General features: G+C 34.2%; 1 protein-coding gene across 2 annotated transcripts in view; it reads right to left on the bottom strand.

The window, feature by feature from the left end:
* TNR (tenascin R) overlaps nt 1-17,171 on the bottom strand; it is a 108,992-nt gene that overhangs the window by 12,305 nt on the left and 79,516 nt on the right. For both annotated transcript variants that reach the window (XM_051998905.1, XM_051998906.1), the window contains 3 exons: nt 16,611-16,741; nt 15,835-15,967; nt 1,214-1,365 (listed from right to left, as the gene is read on the bottom strand). In XM_051998905.1, coding sequence (XP_051854865.1) covers nt 1,214-1,365; nt 15,835-15,967; nt 16,611-16,741 — 416 coding nt within the window. The remainder of the gene's footprint in view (nt 1-1,213; nt 1,366-15,834; nt 15,968-16,610; nt 16,742-17,171) is intronic.

Genomic DNA, 17,171 nt, shown 5'->3' with positions numbered 1-17,171 from the left:
AGTCAGTGGAGAGGGAGGTGAGGTTGGCTGGGGAGAAGGTCGGGATATAGGACTTCTCATCCCTCACTCTTCAGCTGCCCAGGGATAATTTGGGGTCAGACATTAGGAGCATTCAAATTTTAAAGAAATTCAACCTAACCAATATTTATTAAGAACCTACTCTGTACAAGGCACCGTATTTGGTATTCAGGACACAGTGATTAAAGAAAAGTGGTCTCTGCCTTCAGGCTTCAAAGAAGTGAGCTGATTCAACATGAAGAGAGAGGTAAGTATATATCAAGTAGAATCAAAACAAACAAACAAAATGATTGAGTGAAAGCAAAGCACTAAGAAATGGGGATAAACAGGGAAGGCCTCTTGGAGACTTGGAGGAAACTTGGGATGTTAATAGGTGATACAAGGAAGTGAATACATGGAGGACCACCAGTGCAAAGGTGTTTATTTTACATTCTTTCTAGAATTAGTGGGGACTCATTTATTTTACTTTCAAGCCTGAACTGATCAAGCCTCGGGCATAATTCTCAGGAGAAACAGAAAACGAGGCCATTCTGCATTTGAAGTCTCAAGGTCCTTGAAAATTCCCAAATATTCTGCTTGAGACTCAAAGTTATAATAGTGATAAGGATGGATATAGTGACAGAAGCAGGATACTAGGATTATGAACCCAGACAACTCCACATGTCTCGGTTTGGTTTGTTCCCAACATTTGCTTTCAGTAAGACTGAGAAGAAGGACCCTCTCCAGCAGATCATTCAGCCTACAAGCATCTAGAAAACCACTTCACCTGCTAAGTACCAGGAATTAAGCCAATTTTGCTTCCTTTTATTTTTCAGGGCCATTCAGGATTTAAGACTCAGCATCCCCATCTCTGTCCCTATCATGGTCTTTCTCACCAAGAATTTTAGGAAATTTTCAGGGACCTTCCATGTTCAAAACTCCTCTGGAATTCTTTTTCTCTTCCTCTTCATCTTCAATTAACAATATTTAGGAAAGGAATAGAAGGGAAAGTAAAGAATCCTGATTTGTCTCCCCTTTTAGTTCTTTCTTATTTGCTTCCACATTGTGTAGACTCTTTGTGTCTAGGCTATTAAACAAGGTTTCCAGGAAACTAAAGAAATAGGAAAGGTTGAATTGTAGCGATGGATAAGAGGGTATGGTAAAAGAAAAAAAGTGAATGTTGAGAAGCTCTGAGAAATCCCATACAGTTACTTACAATCCAGCCACCTCCATCTGTTGACATATCACAGTATACCTGGACCTTCTGGCTCAGATCCCCATTGATGGAGATGGTATAAACCCCACTGAGTGTATCTCCATTCATCAAATGTTGGGCACAGTCCTGAGGATGAGGGAACACCCGACCCCCTGGATAGGAAGAAAGGGAAATTGCCTAACAATAGTTATTTATAGTCCCTCCTAGCAGAAAAAAAAAATGGCTTTTCAAAGGGGGGAAAATATATCTACATACACGCATGCGTGCACATACACACATGTCACCTAACTAAATTATGTTATGAGAAAAATTACATTCAATTCATTCACAATATGCTTTATAGTTTTAAAACTGCTGATTATGGTCACTTATGGATGGGTCATCATAAATCAGTAAGTATTTCAGGCAACCAGTTTGTCAGCCACCTTTCAAAGAATCTGAGGCTTCTATCACTCTATATTGTCTTGAAAATTGTTACTAACAATTCCAACAGACTTGTCATAGAACCATTGGCATTCAGAGAGACAATTATGGGGACTAAATATGGATCACAACATATTGTTGTTTGCTTGCTTTTTTCTTTCTCATTTTTTCCCTTTTGATCTGAGTTTTCTTGTACAGTATAATAAATGTGGAAATATATTTAGAAGAATTGTACACGTTTAACCTATATTGAATTACTTGCTCTCTAGAGGAGGGGGGAGATAGGGAGGGAGGAAGAAAAATTTGTAACACAAGGTTTTGCAGAGTAAATGTTAATATATTGTATTCAACATATACTTTAACATATTTAACATGTATTGGACTACTTGCCATCTAGGAGAGGGGGTAGAGGAAAGGAGAGGAAAAGTTGGAACAGAAGGTTTTGCAAGAGTTAATATTGAAAAATTACCCATGCATATGTTTTATAAATAAAAAGCTGTAATAATATAAAAAGAGTGAATGTTGAAAACTGTATTTGTGTATATTTTGAAAAATTAAAAGCTATTATTATTAAAACAACAACAAAACTTCCACTAAGATGTGCCTGAATGAACAAACCTCTAGTGAGTAGAGTATTATAAGTTAGTATAGACTTGGCAATTTTTTTTATGGGAGAAGAGCCTTTTTATTGGTAATATTCTTGTAGTAAAGCTTTTTGAAAAGCTACATGATATAAGGCATTTCAAGGATCTCAATTTGGTTTTAAGAGTGCTTAACACTTCTATGTATCAATAAGTGTATACATACATATTTATATGTATATATATGTATCCATATAATATTTGTTTATATGTGTAGATTCACATAAAAGGGTATATATAAAACAGATAGAATATGATAGTAAGTGGTAGCAAGTATAGTAACATAGTAGGAATAAGTATACTAGAGCTAAAGTTAACAAGACTTTGGTGAGCCTTACTACTTGTGTGATCTTCAGCAAGTTACTTAAACTCTCTGGGTCTTAGTTTTCTCATTTGTAAAATAATGGGATTAGACTTGATCATCTCTAAGATTCCATTCAGCTCTAAAATGTGATGCTATTGGTGTATATTTTGTGGGTATGGTCTGATATGTGATTTCATGATATATGTCCATATGTATATTTGGAAGATTGACATGCTTCAGGCTATTGGATGAAATCAGAAGATGGTATATTAGAAATATTTTGAAACTGACTGAAAAAATGGGATGTGGTTCTAGCTCTCCGTATATAAAAGAAGGGTTATAGCATCATATTATTTAAGTTTTCAGAGTATTTCGAGGAAGTATACTTCCACCAAAAGGCTGGTTGATTTAGTCCAGTGTGTCAGTCTCCCACCTTCACTCTCATAGTGACCCTGTCATTGGAGAGAATGGATCAGCCTGGAGCTGAGAAAGGACGAACTCAATATATTGCTTCAAGAATTATGATCTTTTGAGGCATAGAAAAGTGACACTATGGACTCTAGAAAGGCATTTACCCTTGGAGCCCAACAGAGATACCTCATGGGATTGACATTACCCATTTGTATGTGCATTTTCTGTGTGGATGCTTTGATGCTGTATATGTATCCTCTTTCCTCATTGGCTCTGTGTATAGAGCTTTGTGTGAGAGTGTACCCTAATTTTGGGGGTGACATTTCTGTAACAATTATTTGTACCACATATGCTTAGTAAATGTACCTAACTAAAAGCTAATTAACTGTAGCTGGCTAATTAGTTATCAATGGGGATTATACTGGATGGCATAGACAATTGTTATAGAAATAGAAATTTACCATTGTACCAGATTGCCTCTGAAGGAAAATTTTAACCTTGTCTGTAATAGTTTTATTCATTTCTATTAATTTATTTAATTCATATAGAGGTATAATCTGGTTTTAACACAACCACTTTCTCTTGCTCTTGGTTTGTTTATTCATTCAACTCCTTCACACTGGTAGATGTAGCCTTCCCAGAGAATGACCACTACCATACATTTATGACTCAAACTTGCTTATGTTACTGTGGGTTCAACTATCGTGTATATGCTTGCATGTGTGCATATATTCCTACTCTTTCTAATTATAGCTTCTGAGCTCCAACCAATGTCCTTTTAGAGTGTACATTTATATAAAGTCAGTCACCATGACATCTTTTGATTTTAAATGTGAAACATTTACTTAATAATAAGGAAAAGGCAAGAATAACCATCACAGTTACTTAATATAATGAAAATGCAGGAATAATATAAACATTGGTCTACATATAAACCTGGGTCATATGCTTCCACTATAATAGCCATAGGGAAGAGTGGGCATACCATGATAGAAACCTACCAGGAGGGAATTCACAACTTTAACTAAGGAACAATTTGGTTCCTTCACCAATAATCAATACTACACAAAGCCACTGCTCTCTTAGCTTCCCTTCTGGTCTTTATTACTCTCTTGCTAGGCAAAATATCTCATTTTTCTTTTGAGTTGATAAAGTAGTTTTAAAAAAAGCTCTTTTAATTTACAGTTGTTTTTAATTGACTCTGACAATCTGTTAAACAACTGACAAGTAATGACAAAGAGAACAGCAATATTCTTCAAGTTGCCTCTCTAAGTAAAGCAGACAAGCTCAGTCAGCTCTTTACTCAACAGGATTCTGCTTTATTTGATTATCTCTCTCACCCTCTTCTTATAGTAAATCAAAGTTCAGAGCAAATTACTCAGATGACTTTGGACAATGAAGACAAATTCAGTCAGCTCTTCCCTTAACAGGATTCTGCTTTGTTCGATCATCTCCAAACCTCTTTTTATAATAAAACAGATACAAAACCTGTTTCTTTTTCTTTGTCTCTCCCTCTTGTACTAAAAAGGAGAGAGAAAACTCCTATTTAGTACAAGAGATGCCTAATTTTAATAAGTAGGCATCTCTCAAAGTATCATCTCTTTTAATCTTTATTTGCTATTGAAGAGCAATAGTCCAAACTAGATCAGAGTTCACCTTTCTTCCAATAAGCTTCCCAGAAATCATTTTTACAGACTTTTTTTAGCTAATCTGAAGAGAAATTTGTCTTCCAATCAGTAATCTCTGAACACAGCTATTGAAGCCTTTCTTTTTAGCTGGCTCTTCTAATGACTTCTTCATTTCTTCTGATATCTTGAAACAGAGCCTTCTTATGGAAAGTGACTCATCTTTTACTTCAAGTAAAATTAATGAAATTCACCTTTCTATTATGTATGAAACTGAATTCTTCTAAAACCTTCTAAACAGTTATTTGATTACTATTTTGTAAGTTTAATCTCTAAATCTAAAAAAAAGTCACCTGAAAAAGATCTACGATCACAATATCCTAAAGCCTCAGTAATTTCTCCACCCTTTTTAATTCATTCATCAAAAATGCAGTTCCCTATCTTTTCTTCCTAACATCCTCTGTCTCTCATTTTATTGGAGAAATTTTTTACAAGTAAATTTAAATATTTTTCATATACAGGTTTTTGTGTGCTTCTTTTAGCAAATAAGTTGTTCACATATGAATTATACCCTTCATCCTTTTTCTTTATAGAAAAGTTTTTTTACAACCCTTTTCAAAACTAATGAATGAAAGGGGTGGGCCTCACTGCCCCATCAACCTTACTTAAATCAACAACATAGAACAGTGGGTGATATTCTTGACTTTTCAGGAAGACTGGATTCAAATTCTGAATTTCCCAGTTATTAGCTATGTGACCCTTGGTAAGTCACCCAAGCTCTTTTTGAATCAGATAATTGAATAAATCTTCCAGGATTTAACTTTCAAATCAGAGAATTTTGGCATCTCTAAAATCCTATACTACCAGAGCTATAGAATTCTTCAGAAATCTATTTTACACAAGTTAAAATAGACACATGCAATAATTATTTAGTTCTTCCAAAAGGTCATTGTTACTTAGAATGCACATTTGATTTAGAAATTAGAGGAAAGGGGCAGCTGGATGGCACAGGGGATAGTGGCCCTTGAGTCAGGAGAACCTGAGTTCAAATTTGACCATAGACACTTAATACTTCCTAGCTAGTTAGAGGGCATATTCTATGATTCTGCAAAACTGTTGGTATTTAGTAAAGTAGATATACTAACAACATAAAAACAAACAAATAAACTTGAAATATATCATAGGCTGCAGTGTTCTGGTCGGTTTTCTGGAGGTCTCTGGACCAGCTTTTGTTTCAGCAGAGTAATCACCATGAAAATAGCCAGGGATAAAGTCCAAATTCTTTATTATCTCCTTCAAAGTCTTGTCTCCTTGCCTGGGGCTCAGCTAACTTTATAGAGGTCCTCTGGAATGATTCTTGGTTTCTGTGGGGGAGGCAGGAGGACCACCACGATGGTATCTGTCTTGAAGTCTGTCCTTGGCTCCGAGAGCTTGTACTCCAGCCTCCAGCCACCATAAAGGTGGGAGATGAAATGACTCTCTCTGACTGAGTTTGTCCCAGCTTAGATGCAGTATCCTGAGTATAAACCAACTATTCTAAATAAATGTCCCTCCATTTGCTGCAGTTGTCCCAAATGACAATGTAACTAAAAATGAGATTAAGATCAGTCTTGTATCATTGACCTAATTTTAATGACAAATAATCACAGTGTTTTGTTATGGGCCAGAACTCTGTACTTGAAACAAGGATTCTTATAAGGTGCTAATGGAATTGATGAGACAATGGTTATCTAGTTTAGCATGGTGATTGATAGTTCTCTAATTCAGTATGATTGATTTAATCTTTCAACGAATAATAGTTCCCTAGTGCTCATTATGGCACTACCTAGTTGTCCTATAGATTTATATACATACCTTTAAATTTCATTTTCTTAGATTTGGCCCTTCATTCTAGCTTGTTAAAATCTATTTAGATTTTGACTCTACTATTCAGAATGATAACTATTTCAGTTTCATGTTATCTGCAAATGTGATAATCATGTCTTTTTTGACTTCATTCAAGTCATTGATGAAAATGATGAACAATGTAGAGCCAAAAATTGGTCTTGGGCTATTATTACCCCTTGAGATTTGTTTCTGAATCAAATAGATCTAGTAATGAATGATCTCTTTGGTCTGATCATTCAACTAGTTCCATATTATCCTAGTTATGGTCACATGAATAGAAAAGGACACTTTGTCAATTGACTGAATAATAATGAACTTTCATTTATATACCAGTACCTTAAGGTTTATAAAGTTTGATGTTAAATGGAGTAGAACCAGGAAAACATTGTAAACATCAATAAAAAGATTATATAATGATCAATTCCAATAGACTTGGCTCTTTTCAACAATGAGGTGATTCGGGCCAGTTCTAATGGTTGTGTAAGGAAGAGAGCCATCTATACCCAGTGAGAGGACTGTGGGAACTGAGTGTGGATCACAATATAGTATTTTCGCTTTTTTGTTGTTGTTTGCTTGCTTTCTGTTTTCTTTCTCATTTTTGTCCTTTTTGATCTGATTTTTCTTGAGCAGAAGGTAATTGTGAAAATATGTATAGAAGAATTGTACATGCTTAAGCTATATTGGATTACTTGCTGTTCAGGAGAGGGGGTGGAGAGAAGGGAGGGAAAAATTTGAAATGTAAGATTTTGCAAGGGTGAATTTTAAAAATTATCTGCACATATTTTGAAAATTAAAAAAAAGTTTTAATAAATTAAAAAAAGGTTCATTAAGTTTCTTTGTAGGCAAGCCTAGAAGGCAGGGGGTATAATATAATCACCCCCTTTTTTATAAATTAAAAAACTAAGGCTCAGAGAAATTAGCTGACTTGCCTATTTTATATAGCTAGTGCAAGAGAGACAGAGGTAAAATATACCCTGCCCCCCTTTTTGTGGGCTATATTTTGTAATTTGCAATATTAGTGAAATTGGTAAAATTTTCTCAGTTTCCTCATTGATTCTCTAGGAACTTAAAAGCGAATCATTATCTTATTAGCAAATAGAATCAATACTATTAATGAATATAAATTCAAATATGTTAAATAAAATCTTAGTTAAAAAGGTTATTGTAAATTATACAAAAATATTAACTATGGTCAAATTGAATTTATATTAGAGAGATGTAAGGATAGTTTAATATTAGGAAAACAATTAACATCACACAAATACCCAAAACTTACAAAACTACTTGATTGCATCAATACATACAGAAAAGGCCTTTGTCAAAATGTATTCATTCTAGTTCAGGTATCATGACTATATTTTTTTCATAAAGGAATTTGGTAGAAGGGTTTCTTTCTTAATTTTGGAAAATAATTTGTGTAGTGTAAGAATTAATTGCTCTTTAAATGTTAGATAAAATCCAATTATAAATCCATCTATATCAGTGTTTTTGTAATTTCTTTATAGCTAGTTCAATTTATTTTTATGATACTGGATTAATCAATATCTCTATTTGATGTTGTGTTAATTTTGGCATTTTATAATTTTTTAGATAAATCTGTATTTCTTTTGAATGTTCAGTGGTTATTTGTGTATAGTAAGTTTTGAAGCTTTTTTTTTAATCCTTCTGCATTTCCTATGATTTCACCACATTCATTTTTTATTCTATTCATTTTTTCAACTTTTCTTTTTTTATATTAGCTATAATTTTAATCATTTTTATTAGTGGTTTCAAGGAACAACTTTTAGTTTTATGTATCAGTTCTATGTTCTTTTGATTTCTAGTTTATCTCTTCCACTATTCATGTTATTTTATGTTCATTTATTTGTTGGCTTTCTCATTTTAAGAATGGAATATTTACTTCACTAATCCTCTCTTTATCTTTCTTTCTTTTTCTTAGTATATGTTTTTATGGATTATATTTTTGGTCTGAGGACTACATCCATTGTATCTGAGAAATATTGATTTTTAATTTCATCATTACTATTTACATAGTTATTAATTTTTTATGATTTTTTTTGCCCTACTCATCTTAGTCTGTGGCTTTTGCTCTTTGAATTGGTTGCTATTTTTATTACATTATAGTGAATAAAGAGCACATTTATTATTTCTTCTTTTTATTATGTATTTGTAATTTTCTTATATTTTAATGTATGGTCTATTTTCATAAAAGCCCCAAATAGTGCTCCTAGATATGTGTTATCTTTAATAGTCCCATTTAGAAGGCTCTACAATTTTTTTTTAAACTCTAAATTCTTGGATTGCTCAGCTCTATAATGTAACTTTTACTTATCTCTTTTTAAAATTTATCAAATTCAGAGGGAAAAACATTAAAGCCTCTACTCTTATTGTGTTTTTACATTTTTCATATTTCAATTAAATTTTACTTGATGAAGTTAGATGCTGTGTCATTTGGTACATTTATATTTAATATTGATATTGACTCATTATCTATGGTTCCTTTAATATAATTTCTTGCTTATCTTGAGTAATATTGTGAACTTTTGTTTTTGCTTTGTTTAACAACATGACTGCTACTTTAACTCATGATACATTAACTTTGATTCATAAATTTTGTTCAGGTTTTTTTATTTTGATTCTGTGTGTCTGCTATTTTTTGTTATGAATATTTCTTATAAACATATTTGTGGAGTTTTATTCTCTGATGTTTCTATCTGCTCTCTTTGATTTTTGTTGAATTGTTAAACCCATTAAAATGAAAAGTTACAAAGTTAGTTTTGTGTTTTCCTCTATTTGTTCCTTTAATATTGGTGGGTTTAATTTAAAAAAAATATTTAAACTCCTTCGGTTGTAAATACAATACTTTAACCTTTCATTTAGTTTTGTTAATCTACTTTGATGTAACCTCTTTCCTACCGATTATCTTCCTCTTTACCTTTTCCTCAAATCGTACTTAATAATAATATTTACGTAGCACTTACCACATGCCAGAGACTATAGGTACTTTTATGATCCTATTTTACAGATGAGGAAACTGAGGCAGAGTTTAAGTGATTTATCTAAAGTCATACAGCTAGTGTGTGAGGATGAGTTTGAACTCCAATTTTTCTGATTCCAAGTGCAGAGCTCTGTGCACTATGGTGCCACCTACCTGCCATTTGTCTTATTTTTCTCTAGTTTTGTGGTTTTACTTAAATTATTATTTTCTTGTTCTTTTATTTATCTATCTCATCCCCCTTTTTTGCCCTTTCTTTTCTTCTCTAGGTGGTTAATTTAAAAATTTATCTTCTCACATCCTCTTCAACTTTATTATTTTTTGTTTCCTCCTCTTCCTTTTTCTAAGAATCTCTTTGCTTTGTCTCTTTGTTAATTTTCTTTCCTTCTTGTTTATCTTGAAATTTTATTTCTGATTAATGGTCTATATCCTTGTTTATTTGTTCTTTGTGTTCTTTATGATGTTAAAGATTCTGAAGTATAAATTTTGAGCTCCCTCTTCTAATCAGTTTCTTAATATTGCTTTGATGGATCTTACCCCATTATTCCCCCCAACTCTTTCCTGTTATATTTGCTTTCAATAGTTTCAATTCATAAAGGAAATAATGTGTTCAGAAGCAGCAGCTCATGTGGGAAAATGCCCTGAAACACAAGCTTTTTGTTTGCAAAACCAGTATCTATAGAGGGCCACAGATAGTGGTGGGACTCTGGGTGAGGTATACGACCCTTCAGTCCAGAGGGAACCTGCTGACAATGTCTGATTCAGCTCCCCATCTTCCCTAAGGGCTCTCTGCCTTCCTGAGAAGACAGGGGGTGACAACCTGTGTTGTAATTAAAGCAGAATGATACCAAGTGGCAAAGAGTCATCTACATACAACAGCAAGTAGTTTATGTGGTCCTGCATGTACACAGTGTGTTATGGTTATATAAGGGTTTTAGAGTATATAAGGCTGAGAGAATTTGGAATAAATGGACTCCATGTTTGACCATCCATGTGAGTCCCTCATCTTCACTCCTCTTCTAAGACCAAGTGGAAGAATTGCTCAGAAATGGATTTGTGTAAAATATCAGGAGGCAGTTGGAAGGACAGCAGTGAATCTGAGATAACAAAGGAGGGAGGAAACTAGTCCCAACTTATTCCCTTACTCCACTCATGACTTTGGATAAATTAGCTGTTTAATAGTAATATTTCCCCATTAACACAGGTAGAGATGGTGATTGTTTTCACTAAGTTACTAATCTCAGTTGAAACACCCTGGTATATAGAATGGATTGAATGCTGAGCTTATAGTCAGGAATATCTAGGTTCAAATACTTCTTCAGATATTAGTAGCTGCATTACTTTGGCAAAGTCATTTAATTTCTGAATCAATTTTCTCCTCTTTAAAATAGATATGGTAATAGCTTCTATCTCACAGGGTTGTTTGTAAAAATCAGGTGGGACCTTATATGAAAAGTGGTTTATAAATTCAAAGTGATTTATAAATGCTATCTACATTATGATTGTTTTAATCAAGATCACAAGAATAATGTAACTAACAATAATAATGGCTAGCATTAATATAGTGCTTGATAATAGAATATCATTAATAAGTAATATAATTAATAATAACTAGCATTTATATAGTGTCACTAATGTAATCTAATTAATAATCTAATTAATATTGATAGCATTAATATAATAGTAGGATTGCAAAATGCTTTTTAAAGAATATTTCCCAGTTTCCTCAACCAATTTTTAGAGAATAAAGTTCATGTTTATTGAAGTTTTGATGAGCAAAGGAGAAGGAAACTTTAAATATCCAGAATTTTTTTCTCAAGTGAAACAATTCAATCCCTAGTGATACTGGACTAATGTGGAGGTATCAGATTTGAGTGTCACTCACTTTTGAGTGGATTTTGCATATTGACACAATTATTCTTCTCAATATTGTTCATTTCTCTGTCTGTATTTTATATGTGTGAGTAACAGACTATAAAAGTGCCTTCAATTTTAAGAGAAAAGGGTGGGAGAGATCTCCTTCCTTTCTGAAGGGAAAAAGTGCTTTATCTTGATGAAGTCTATTGAAACTAGCCAGCAACAATAGGAAAGAAAGGAAACCATTATCCCTCCATCCACTCACACTTACGCTTTTTCTTCCCTTTGCCTTTTAACAGAAACTCATCCCTCCCTCCTCCCCCCCAGTAAGCTGAGAGAAATAATGTTGAATGAATGATCATTTACCCTGAGAGGTCACTCTCCACACTCACTTTTCCTGACTAGGATATTTCTGCTAACTACCTGAATTTTCAAGATATTTTCCATCTAGAACCCTGAGTTTTCTCTTAACTGTTTGCAGTTTTAAAAACAAAAACCCTCACTAAAGTGGGCCTCCTGTACATTATAGCAGTGCATTTGGGCCATTGTTGCATGCACTAAGTGGATGAAGGAACCAAAGGCCCTCTGTGCAGGTGGCAAGAGAGATCCTTGCCCATCTCTGAGCACATCAACAACCCAAAGTCTTCATTTAACCCGAAGGTCAAGATAGCCTATTTTTATCATCTCCATAGGTCTCTTAAGACAGGTTTTAGTGAAAGCCTTGTTTGCTTCTTATAGCATTAAATCAGACAAAAGGAACTGCCTTGAAGATGATCATTTCACCAAGCTCTGTTGCTCTGTGGGGAATATTTGTTTCCTCATTTATATTCATGTCTTTAAAAGACAAGTAGACCTTGGATGAAATTTCAGGCGACAGTAAATTATAAATAATGTATCTATATTTTTTTTCTCCCTTCCATACTACTTGTATATAATTCCCCCCTGAGTCTTGTGCAAACAGCAGAGACAACAGGACAGGCAGCTATTAACATGATGGAAGGAACGAAATAGTTGTACATTGTATGGCAGAAACATAAAAAGGGAAGACATTTTGATCAAAAGAAGTTTTTTGTGATATGTTTTTCTTTTTCTTCTTGGAGAAAAACTCAGATTTCTTAAGCTAGCCAAAAAGAGTGTGCTTAAAACAATTATCTTTTTTTTTTCTGCTGGGATTATATGTAGGACCTGCCAGTGATGGATCCTTCTCCCTGTTGGGGTCCAATTTTTGGCTCTTCTTCTGTGTCAGTGTTTCAGAAGGCTTTAGGATGGACAGAAGATCTCCATTAAAATCAAACCCACACTCAGAAAGCCCATTATCCACCACTCAGAAATCTTTGACCTTTTTAGATACCCAGATCCATAGTTCTGAACCAACAAAACATCGCCATGTGTCCTATTCTAGCCCTAGGCAAAGTGGTGAAAGAAGGCATAACTTCTCAGATTTTGCCCTTTCCCCTTTCTTGATGTTTTCCCCAGCTTTGCCTCAGGAATTCAGGAATTTTGACCTGATTTTAGAAAAAAAACAGCTGAAACTCTTTCACATTATGGTGTAAATGACAATCATTTACAGTATCAATTTTTTTGTATCAAGTGCAAGCAGCAGGAAATATGCACTGTTCCAAATAAGGGTGGAACTGTGGTGACTTCAAGACACTAAGTTGCAATTGCTGAGGAGGGAAGGGACAATATAGAGCTGGGCTGGGGAGGAGCTTATTTGGGGTATGGCCACAAAAGAAGGTACTAAGTTCTTTTTTTTTTTTTTTTTTTTTTTGTTTGTTTGTTTGCTGTTTGTTGTTGCTATTGTTTTGTTTTGTTTTTTTTTTGATGAGAGTATAAGTGATATCATCATTTTCTAAATTTCAGCCCTCTAGAACAAAATCCTAATATTCCACCTTAGTCATAGCCCTGCCTCAGATATTGTGTATTTCCACATGGTGAGTACTTAGGCTTTACCCCAGAAAGAGCTGCTAAATGGCTCCTGAACTTTTTTTAGTTGGTAGTTTGCAGATTTTCTCTAGATGCAAGATGTCACCAAAAGACAGAAACATTCTATGATATTATCATAATGCTCACCAGAACTAGCTGTAGAATTAGCAACATATGAATTAAAGGCTTATATTTCATAGAGCTAGCAATGAAATTTGTGCATTTTCGGGATGAAATTATAACTTTGTGTCTAATAAGTATGCAAATAGAGAGTTTCTTTCAAGTATTTGCCATCTATGTTTCCTTTTTTAAAGAAATAATTCTCTTTAAGTCATAAATCACTTCATTAAAAAAATCTAAGTTGTTGAATTTCAGAATCTTAAAACTAGAAAAGACTTCAAAGATCCTTTAAGCCCCCTAAACCAATAAATAAATCAATAAGCATTTATTAGACACCTTTTGTACTAGGTCCTGGGGATAAAAGTCCCTGATCTCAAGGAGCTGACATTCTAATAAAGAAGCAATGTGAACACACAGAAGTATACACTGAATATATAAAAAATGATTACAAGATAATTTTTTGGAAGTGATGGGGGAGAACTAGAAACTATAAGGGTCAGAAAAAAAAACTCATGTAGAAAGTAGTGCTAGTTGGACCCTTTTAAAAGCCAGGTGAAAGGGTATGAGGGCTGAGCATCATTGGCTTCAGCACCTTAAGAGGGACAGGGCACTTACCTTCTGTTTCTTAGCAAAGATGCTGCTCTGGCTTCTGGTCTCTACTTCATGAGCTAATTCTTGAACTAGACCAGATCTGATAAACTGGAGATGTACATGGAGACTTTTACCTATTTCTCTCCAACAACATCAAGATGGCAACTTAAAGATACAACTAAGGATACAATCTAGCCCGACAAGAATGATGATGTGAATACAGATACATGCATGTATACACATAAGAATCTAAACACTCTAGATATGTATCTTGGTTGATTACTAATATACATGTGCACATGTATATTAATGAATTCTCTGTAGTAAGGACAGTACTCAGAACTAGACAAAGTTATGATAATTTATATCCTGGAGACTAAGACAGAACCTTCCTTTGTAAATCAACCCAGAATTAGCACACAGGGTTTTGTATGGCTGAATATAAAAATTTATCCATGTATATATTTTGAAAACAAAAAGCTATAATTAAAAAGAATAAATCAACCCAGACTCAATAATTCTGCATTTCTCTGGCCATCTTCATGCTATATTTCCATATATATATTTGTGTATATGTGTGTGTGTGTATACCCACATATACTTTTCCTCACCTTTCCCTGTTTTCTATCTTTAACCAAATAAAACTAACACTAGCATTTCTGGAAAGGATATGTCAATCAATTGTCCTATGGCTAAGGGTATGCTGATAAATATTTAACAACCAGTTCTCTAAAAAAGAGCATACATTATATACTTTTGAGTTTAACCTGTATTAACATTTTCTCCATTGCTTTCTGAAGTCTAAACCATCAAGAAAACAACAAAATAAGCCCTGACTTATAGCATTTGCTGATTTTCAAAGTATAAATGCTTACACTGAAAAGTTAACAATCAGTTCTGGAATAAGTAGGAATTGGCACCAGTACCTCCCAATTATGACCCAGGCTACCACTCTCTAGCTCTATGTGTTGTGTTCTCTTGTTGGAATGCAAACGTTTTGAAGGGAAAGGATGTCTTACTTTTTTGCATTTAAATCACCAGAACTCAACACAACATTCAGTATCTAGCAAATATTTAATAAATTAGTTTGCCATTATTTATTATATTATTTACAAGGAAGTTAGGTGATGCAATGGATAGGAGACCCAAGTTCAAATCCTGTCTTAATCACTATTAGCTGTACTTCCCTACACAAGTCACTTAACTTCTGTTTGCCTCAGTTTCTTCATCTGAAAAAATGGGAATAATAATAGCAACTACCTTCCAGGATTTTGTAAGGATAAAATGAGATGGTATTTGTAAGGTACTTTGCAAATGTTAGCTAGCTATTTTTATTCATTCACTCACTCAACCATTAATTAATGTTTTTAGCTTTGTGTACTCCTGGAGATGGAGAAAAGGATAGATGAAACGTCCATGAAATTAAGGATGTATGGACTAAGAAAGGATGGTCTTTGGTGGAAAAATCCTTTTAGATTAAATTAGCTTCACTTAGTGTTCTTCCTTGAAGTTGGTGGCCATACAGGAAGTTCTCTATAGCTTACTGTGTCTTTAGTTGAAGTGGACATGTTTGTATATAAGAACTGCTGGAGAAGTATAAGTGATATCATCATTTTCCAAATTTCATCCCTCTAGAACAAAATCCTTAGTCGTAGTCCTGCCTCAGATATTGTGTATTTCGGAATTGGAAGAAATAAATTCCTTGATAGGAAAAAGCAGCTTAGTTTTCTTTAGGGGCTCCACTGAGGGCCAGAATTCAGCTGAGATGATGAGGGACCATATTGCTATTTGGGAGTATTTGTGGGGGAGTGAGTGTGTGAAAGCCCCAATCACTTTCTTACCTGTGGTGAAGCTAGCAGAGGTAATAACACTGTGAACAGTATCCTGGGCTGATTGCAAGAGCACTGTATATTCAGAGTTCTCTGAAAGTCCTTCCAGGCGGATCCAATTGTCTTCTGCATCCACGATCAACTCCTATACATGATGTCAAAAGAAAAGGATAAAAGGAAATCATGGTCCACAGAGATATGGAAAACTGAATCATAAAAGAGAAGGCAATACAGTTCTAGTCTGTTCAGATATGTTACCTCTAGGAAAAAAAACCCATTTCTATCCAGGGTATATTTAAGAAGAAATAAAATTTAATTTTTTTCATTATTTCCAGAATAATTTAGATCACGAGGAGAAGGAACTCATGCTAAGAAATACTGTCTATGAATTCCTTAGTGTCTTTGGGATGGCTCTACCCATTCTTAAGTTTTCTACTTGAAGGTCTGAATTATCTAGACCATCTACATTGATGATATTTACTCAAAACTTGCCAAATCTCCTCTTTGTTGGGTTCTGTATAGACATAGATTTTGTGACGGTAATAAGAGTTAGGAACCTTCTCATATGCAAAATAAAGGGATTTGAACATAGGATCTCTAGAAGCTCGAAAACCTATGATCTTTTTGTATGTGTCATGTAGCTCACCCTGGATTGATCATATCAGTGAAAAATGGCAGGAGGCCTAGTGCTTTCCCTGTGGTACGCATTTTCCCCTAATTGTTTTGATCCTTAACTTCTGAGTGATTGTCATGATTGGACTCAGCCCTCTCTGATAGCTACAACTCACTTTCCGGCTTCCATCATTGGATTTATAGGTCAAGATGTAGTTCTCAATGTCTGCTATAGGAGGCTGCCAGGAAATCAGGGCACTCTGTCTGGTGACCTCACTGGCAGTCAAGTTTGTAGGTGGATCCAGAACTATAAAGAAGAAAGAAAGAGAGAACCTCAAGATCAATTAAATCACACATCTTCAAACTCTTCATCATTTTCATTTGTCTACCTGGTACTTATAGATGGAGTCTTACTCATTCTCAGAACCTGTCTTTTCATAGTCAGGGAGAGAGTCTATCTATAAAAACTGCTACTTCAAAAGACTTTAGGTAAATAGAACAGTTTGCTGGTAAATGCTTAAGAACTGGCTCTCTGAAAAAAAAATTACACATGTTGAACATGATAAATTTAATATGCAGTATTGATATATTCTCCATCATTTTCTAGACAGTCAACAAAACAAGTCAGGCCTTCATTTGTAGTGTGTAGTGATTTTGAAGGTATAAATTGAAATTTGAAAATTTAACAATTGATTCTCCCAAGACAATATAAGTCAGTTCCAGCACACTGAAGTCAA

This window comes from Antechinus flavipes, chromosome 4, assembly GCF_016432865.1.
Source record: "Antechinus flavipes isolate AdamAnt ecotype Samford, QLD, Australia chromosome 4, AdamAnt_v2, whole genome shotgun sequence".
In the NCBI taxonomy this organism is placed as follows: Eukaryota; Metazoa; Chordata; class Mammalia; order Dasyuromorphia; family Dasyuridae; genus Antechinus; species Antechinus flavipes.
The sequence above is the reverse complement of the archived record's forward strand: the minus strand, read 5'-3'. Positions and strand labels throughout refer to the sequence as shown.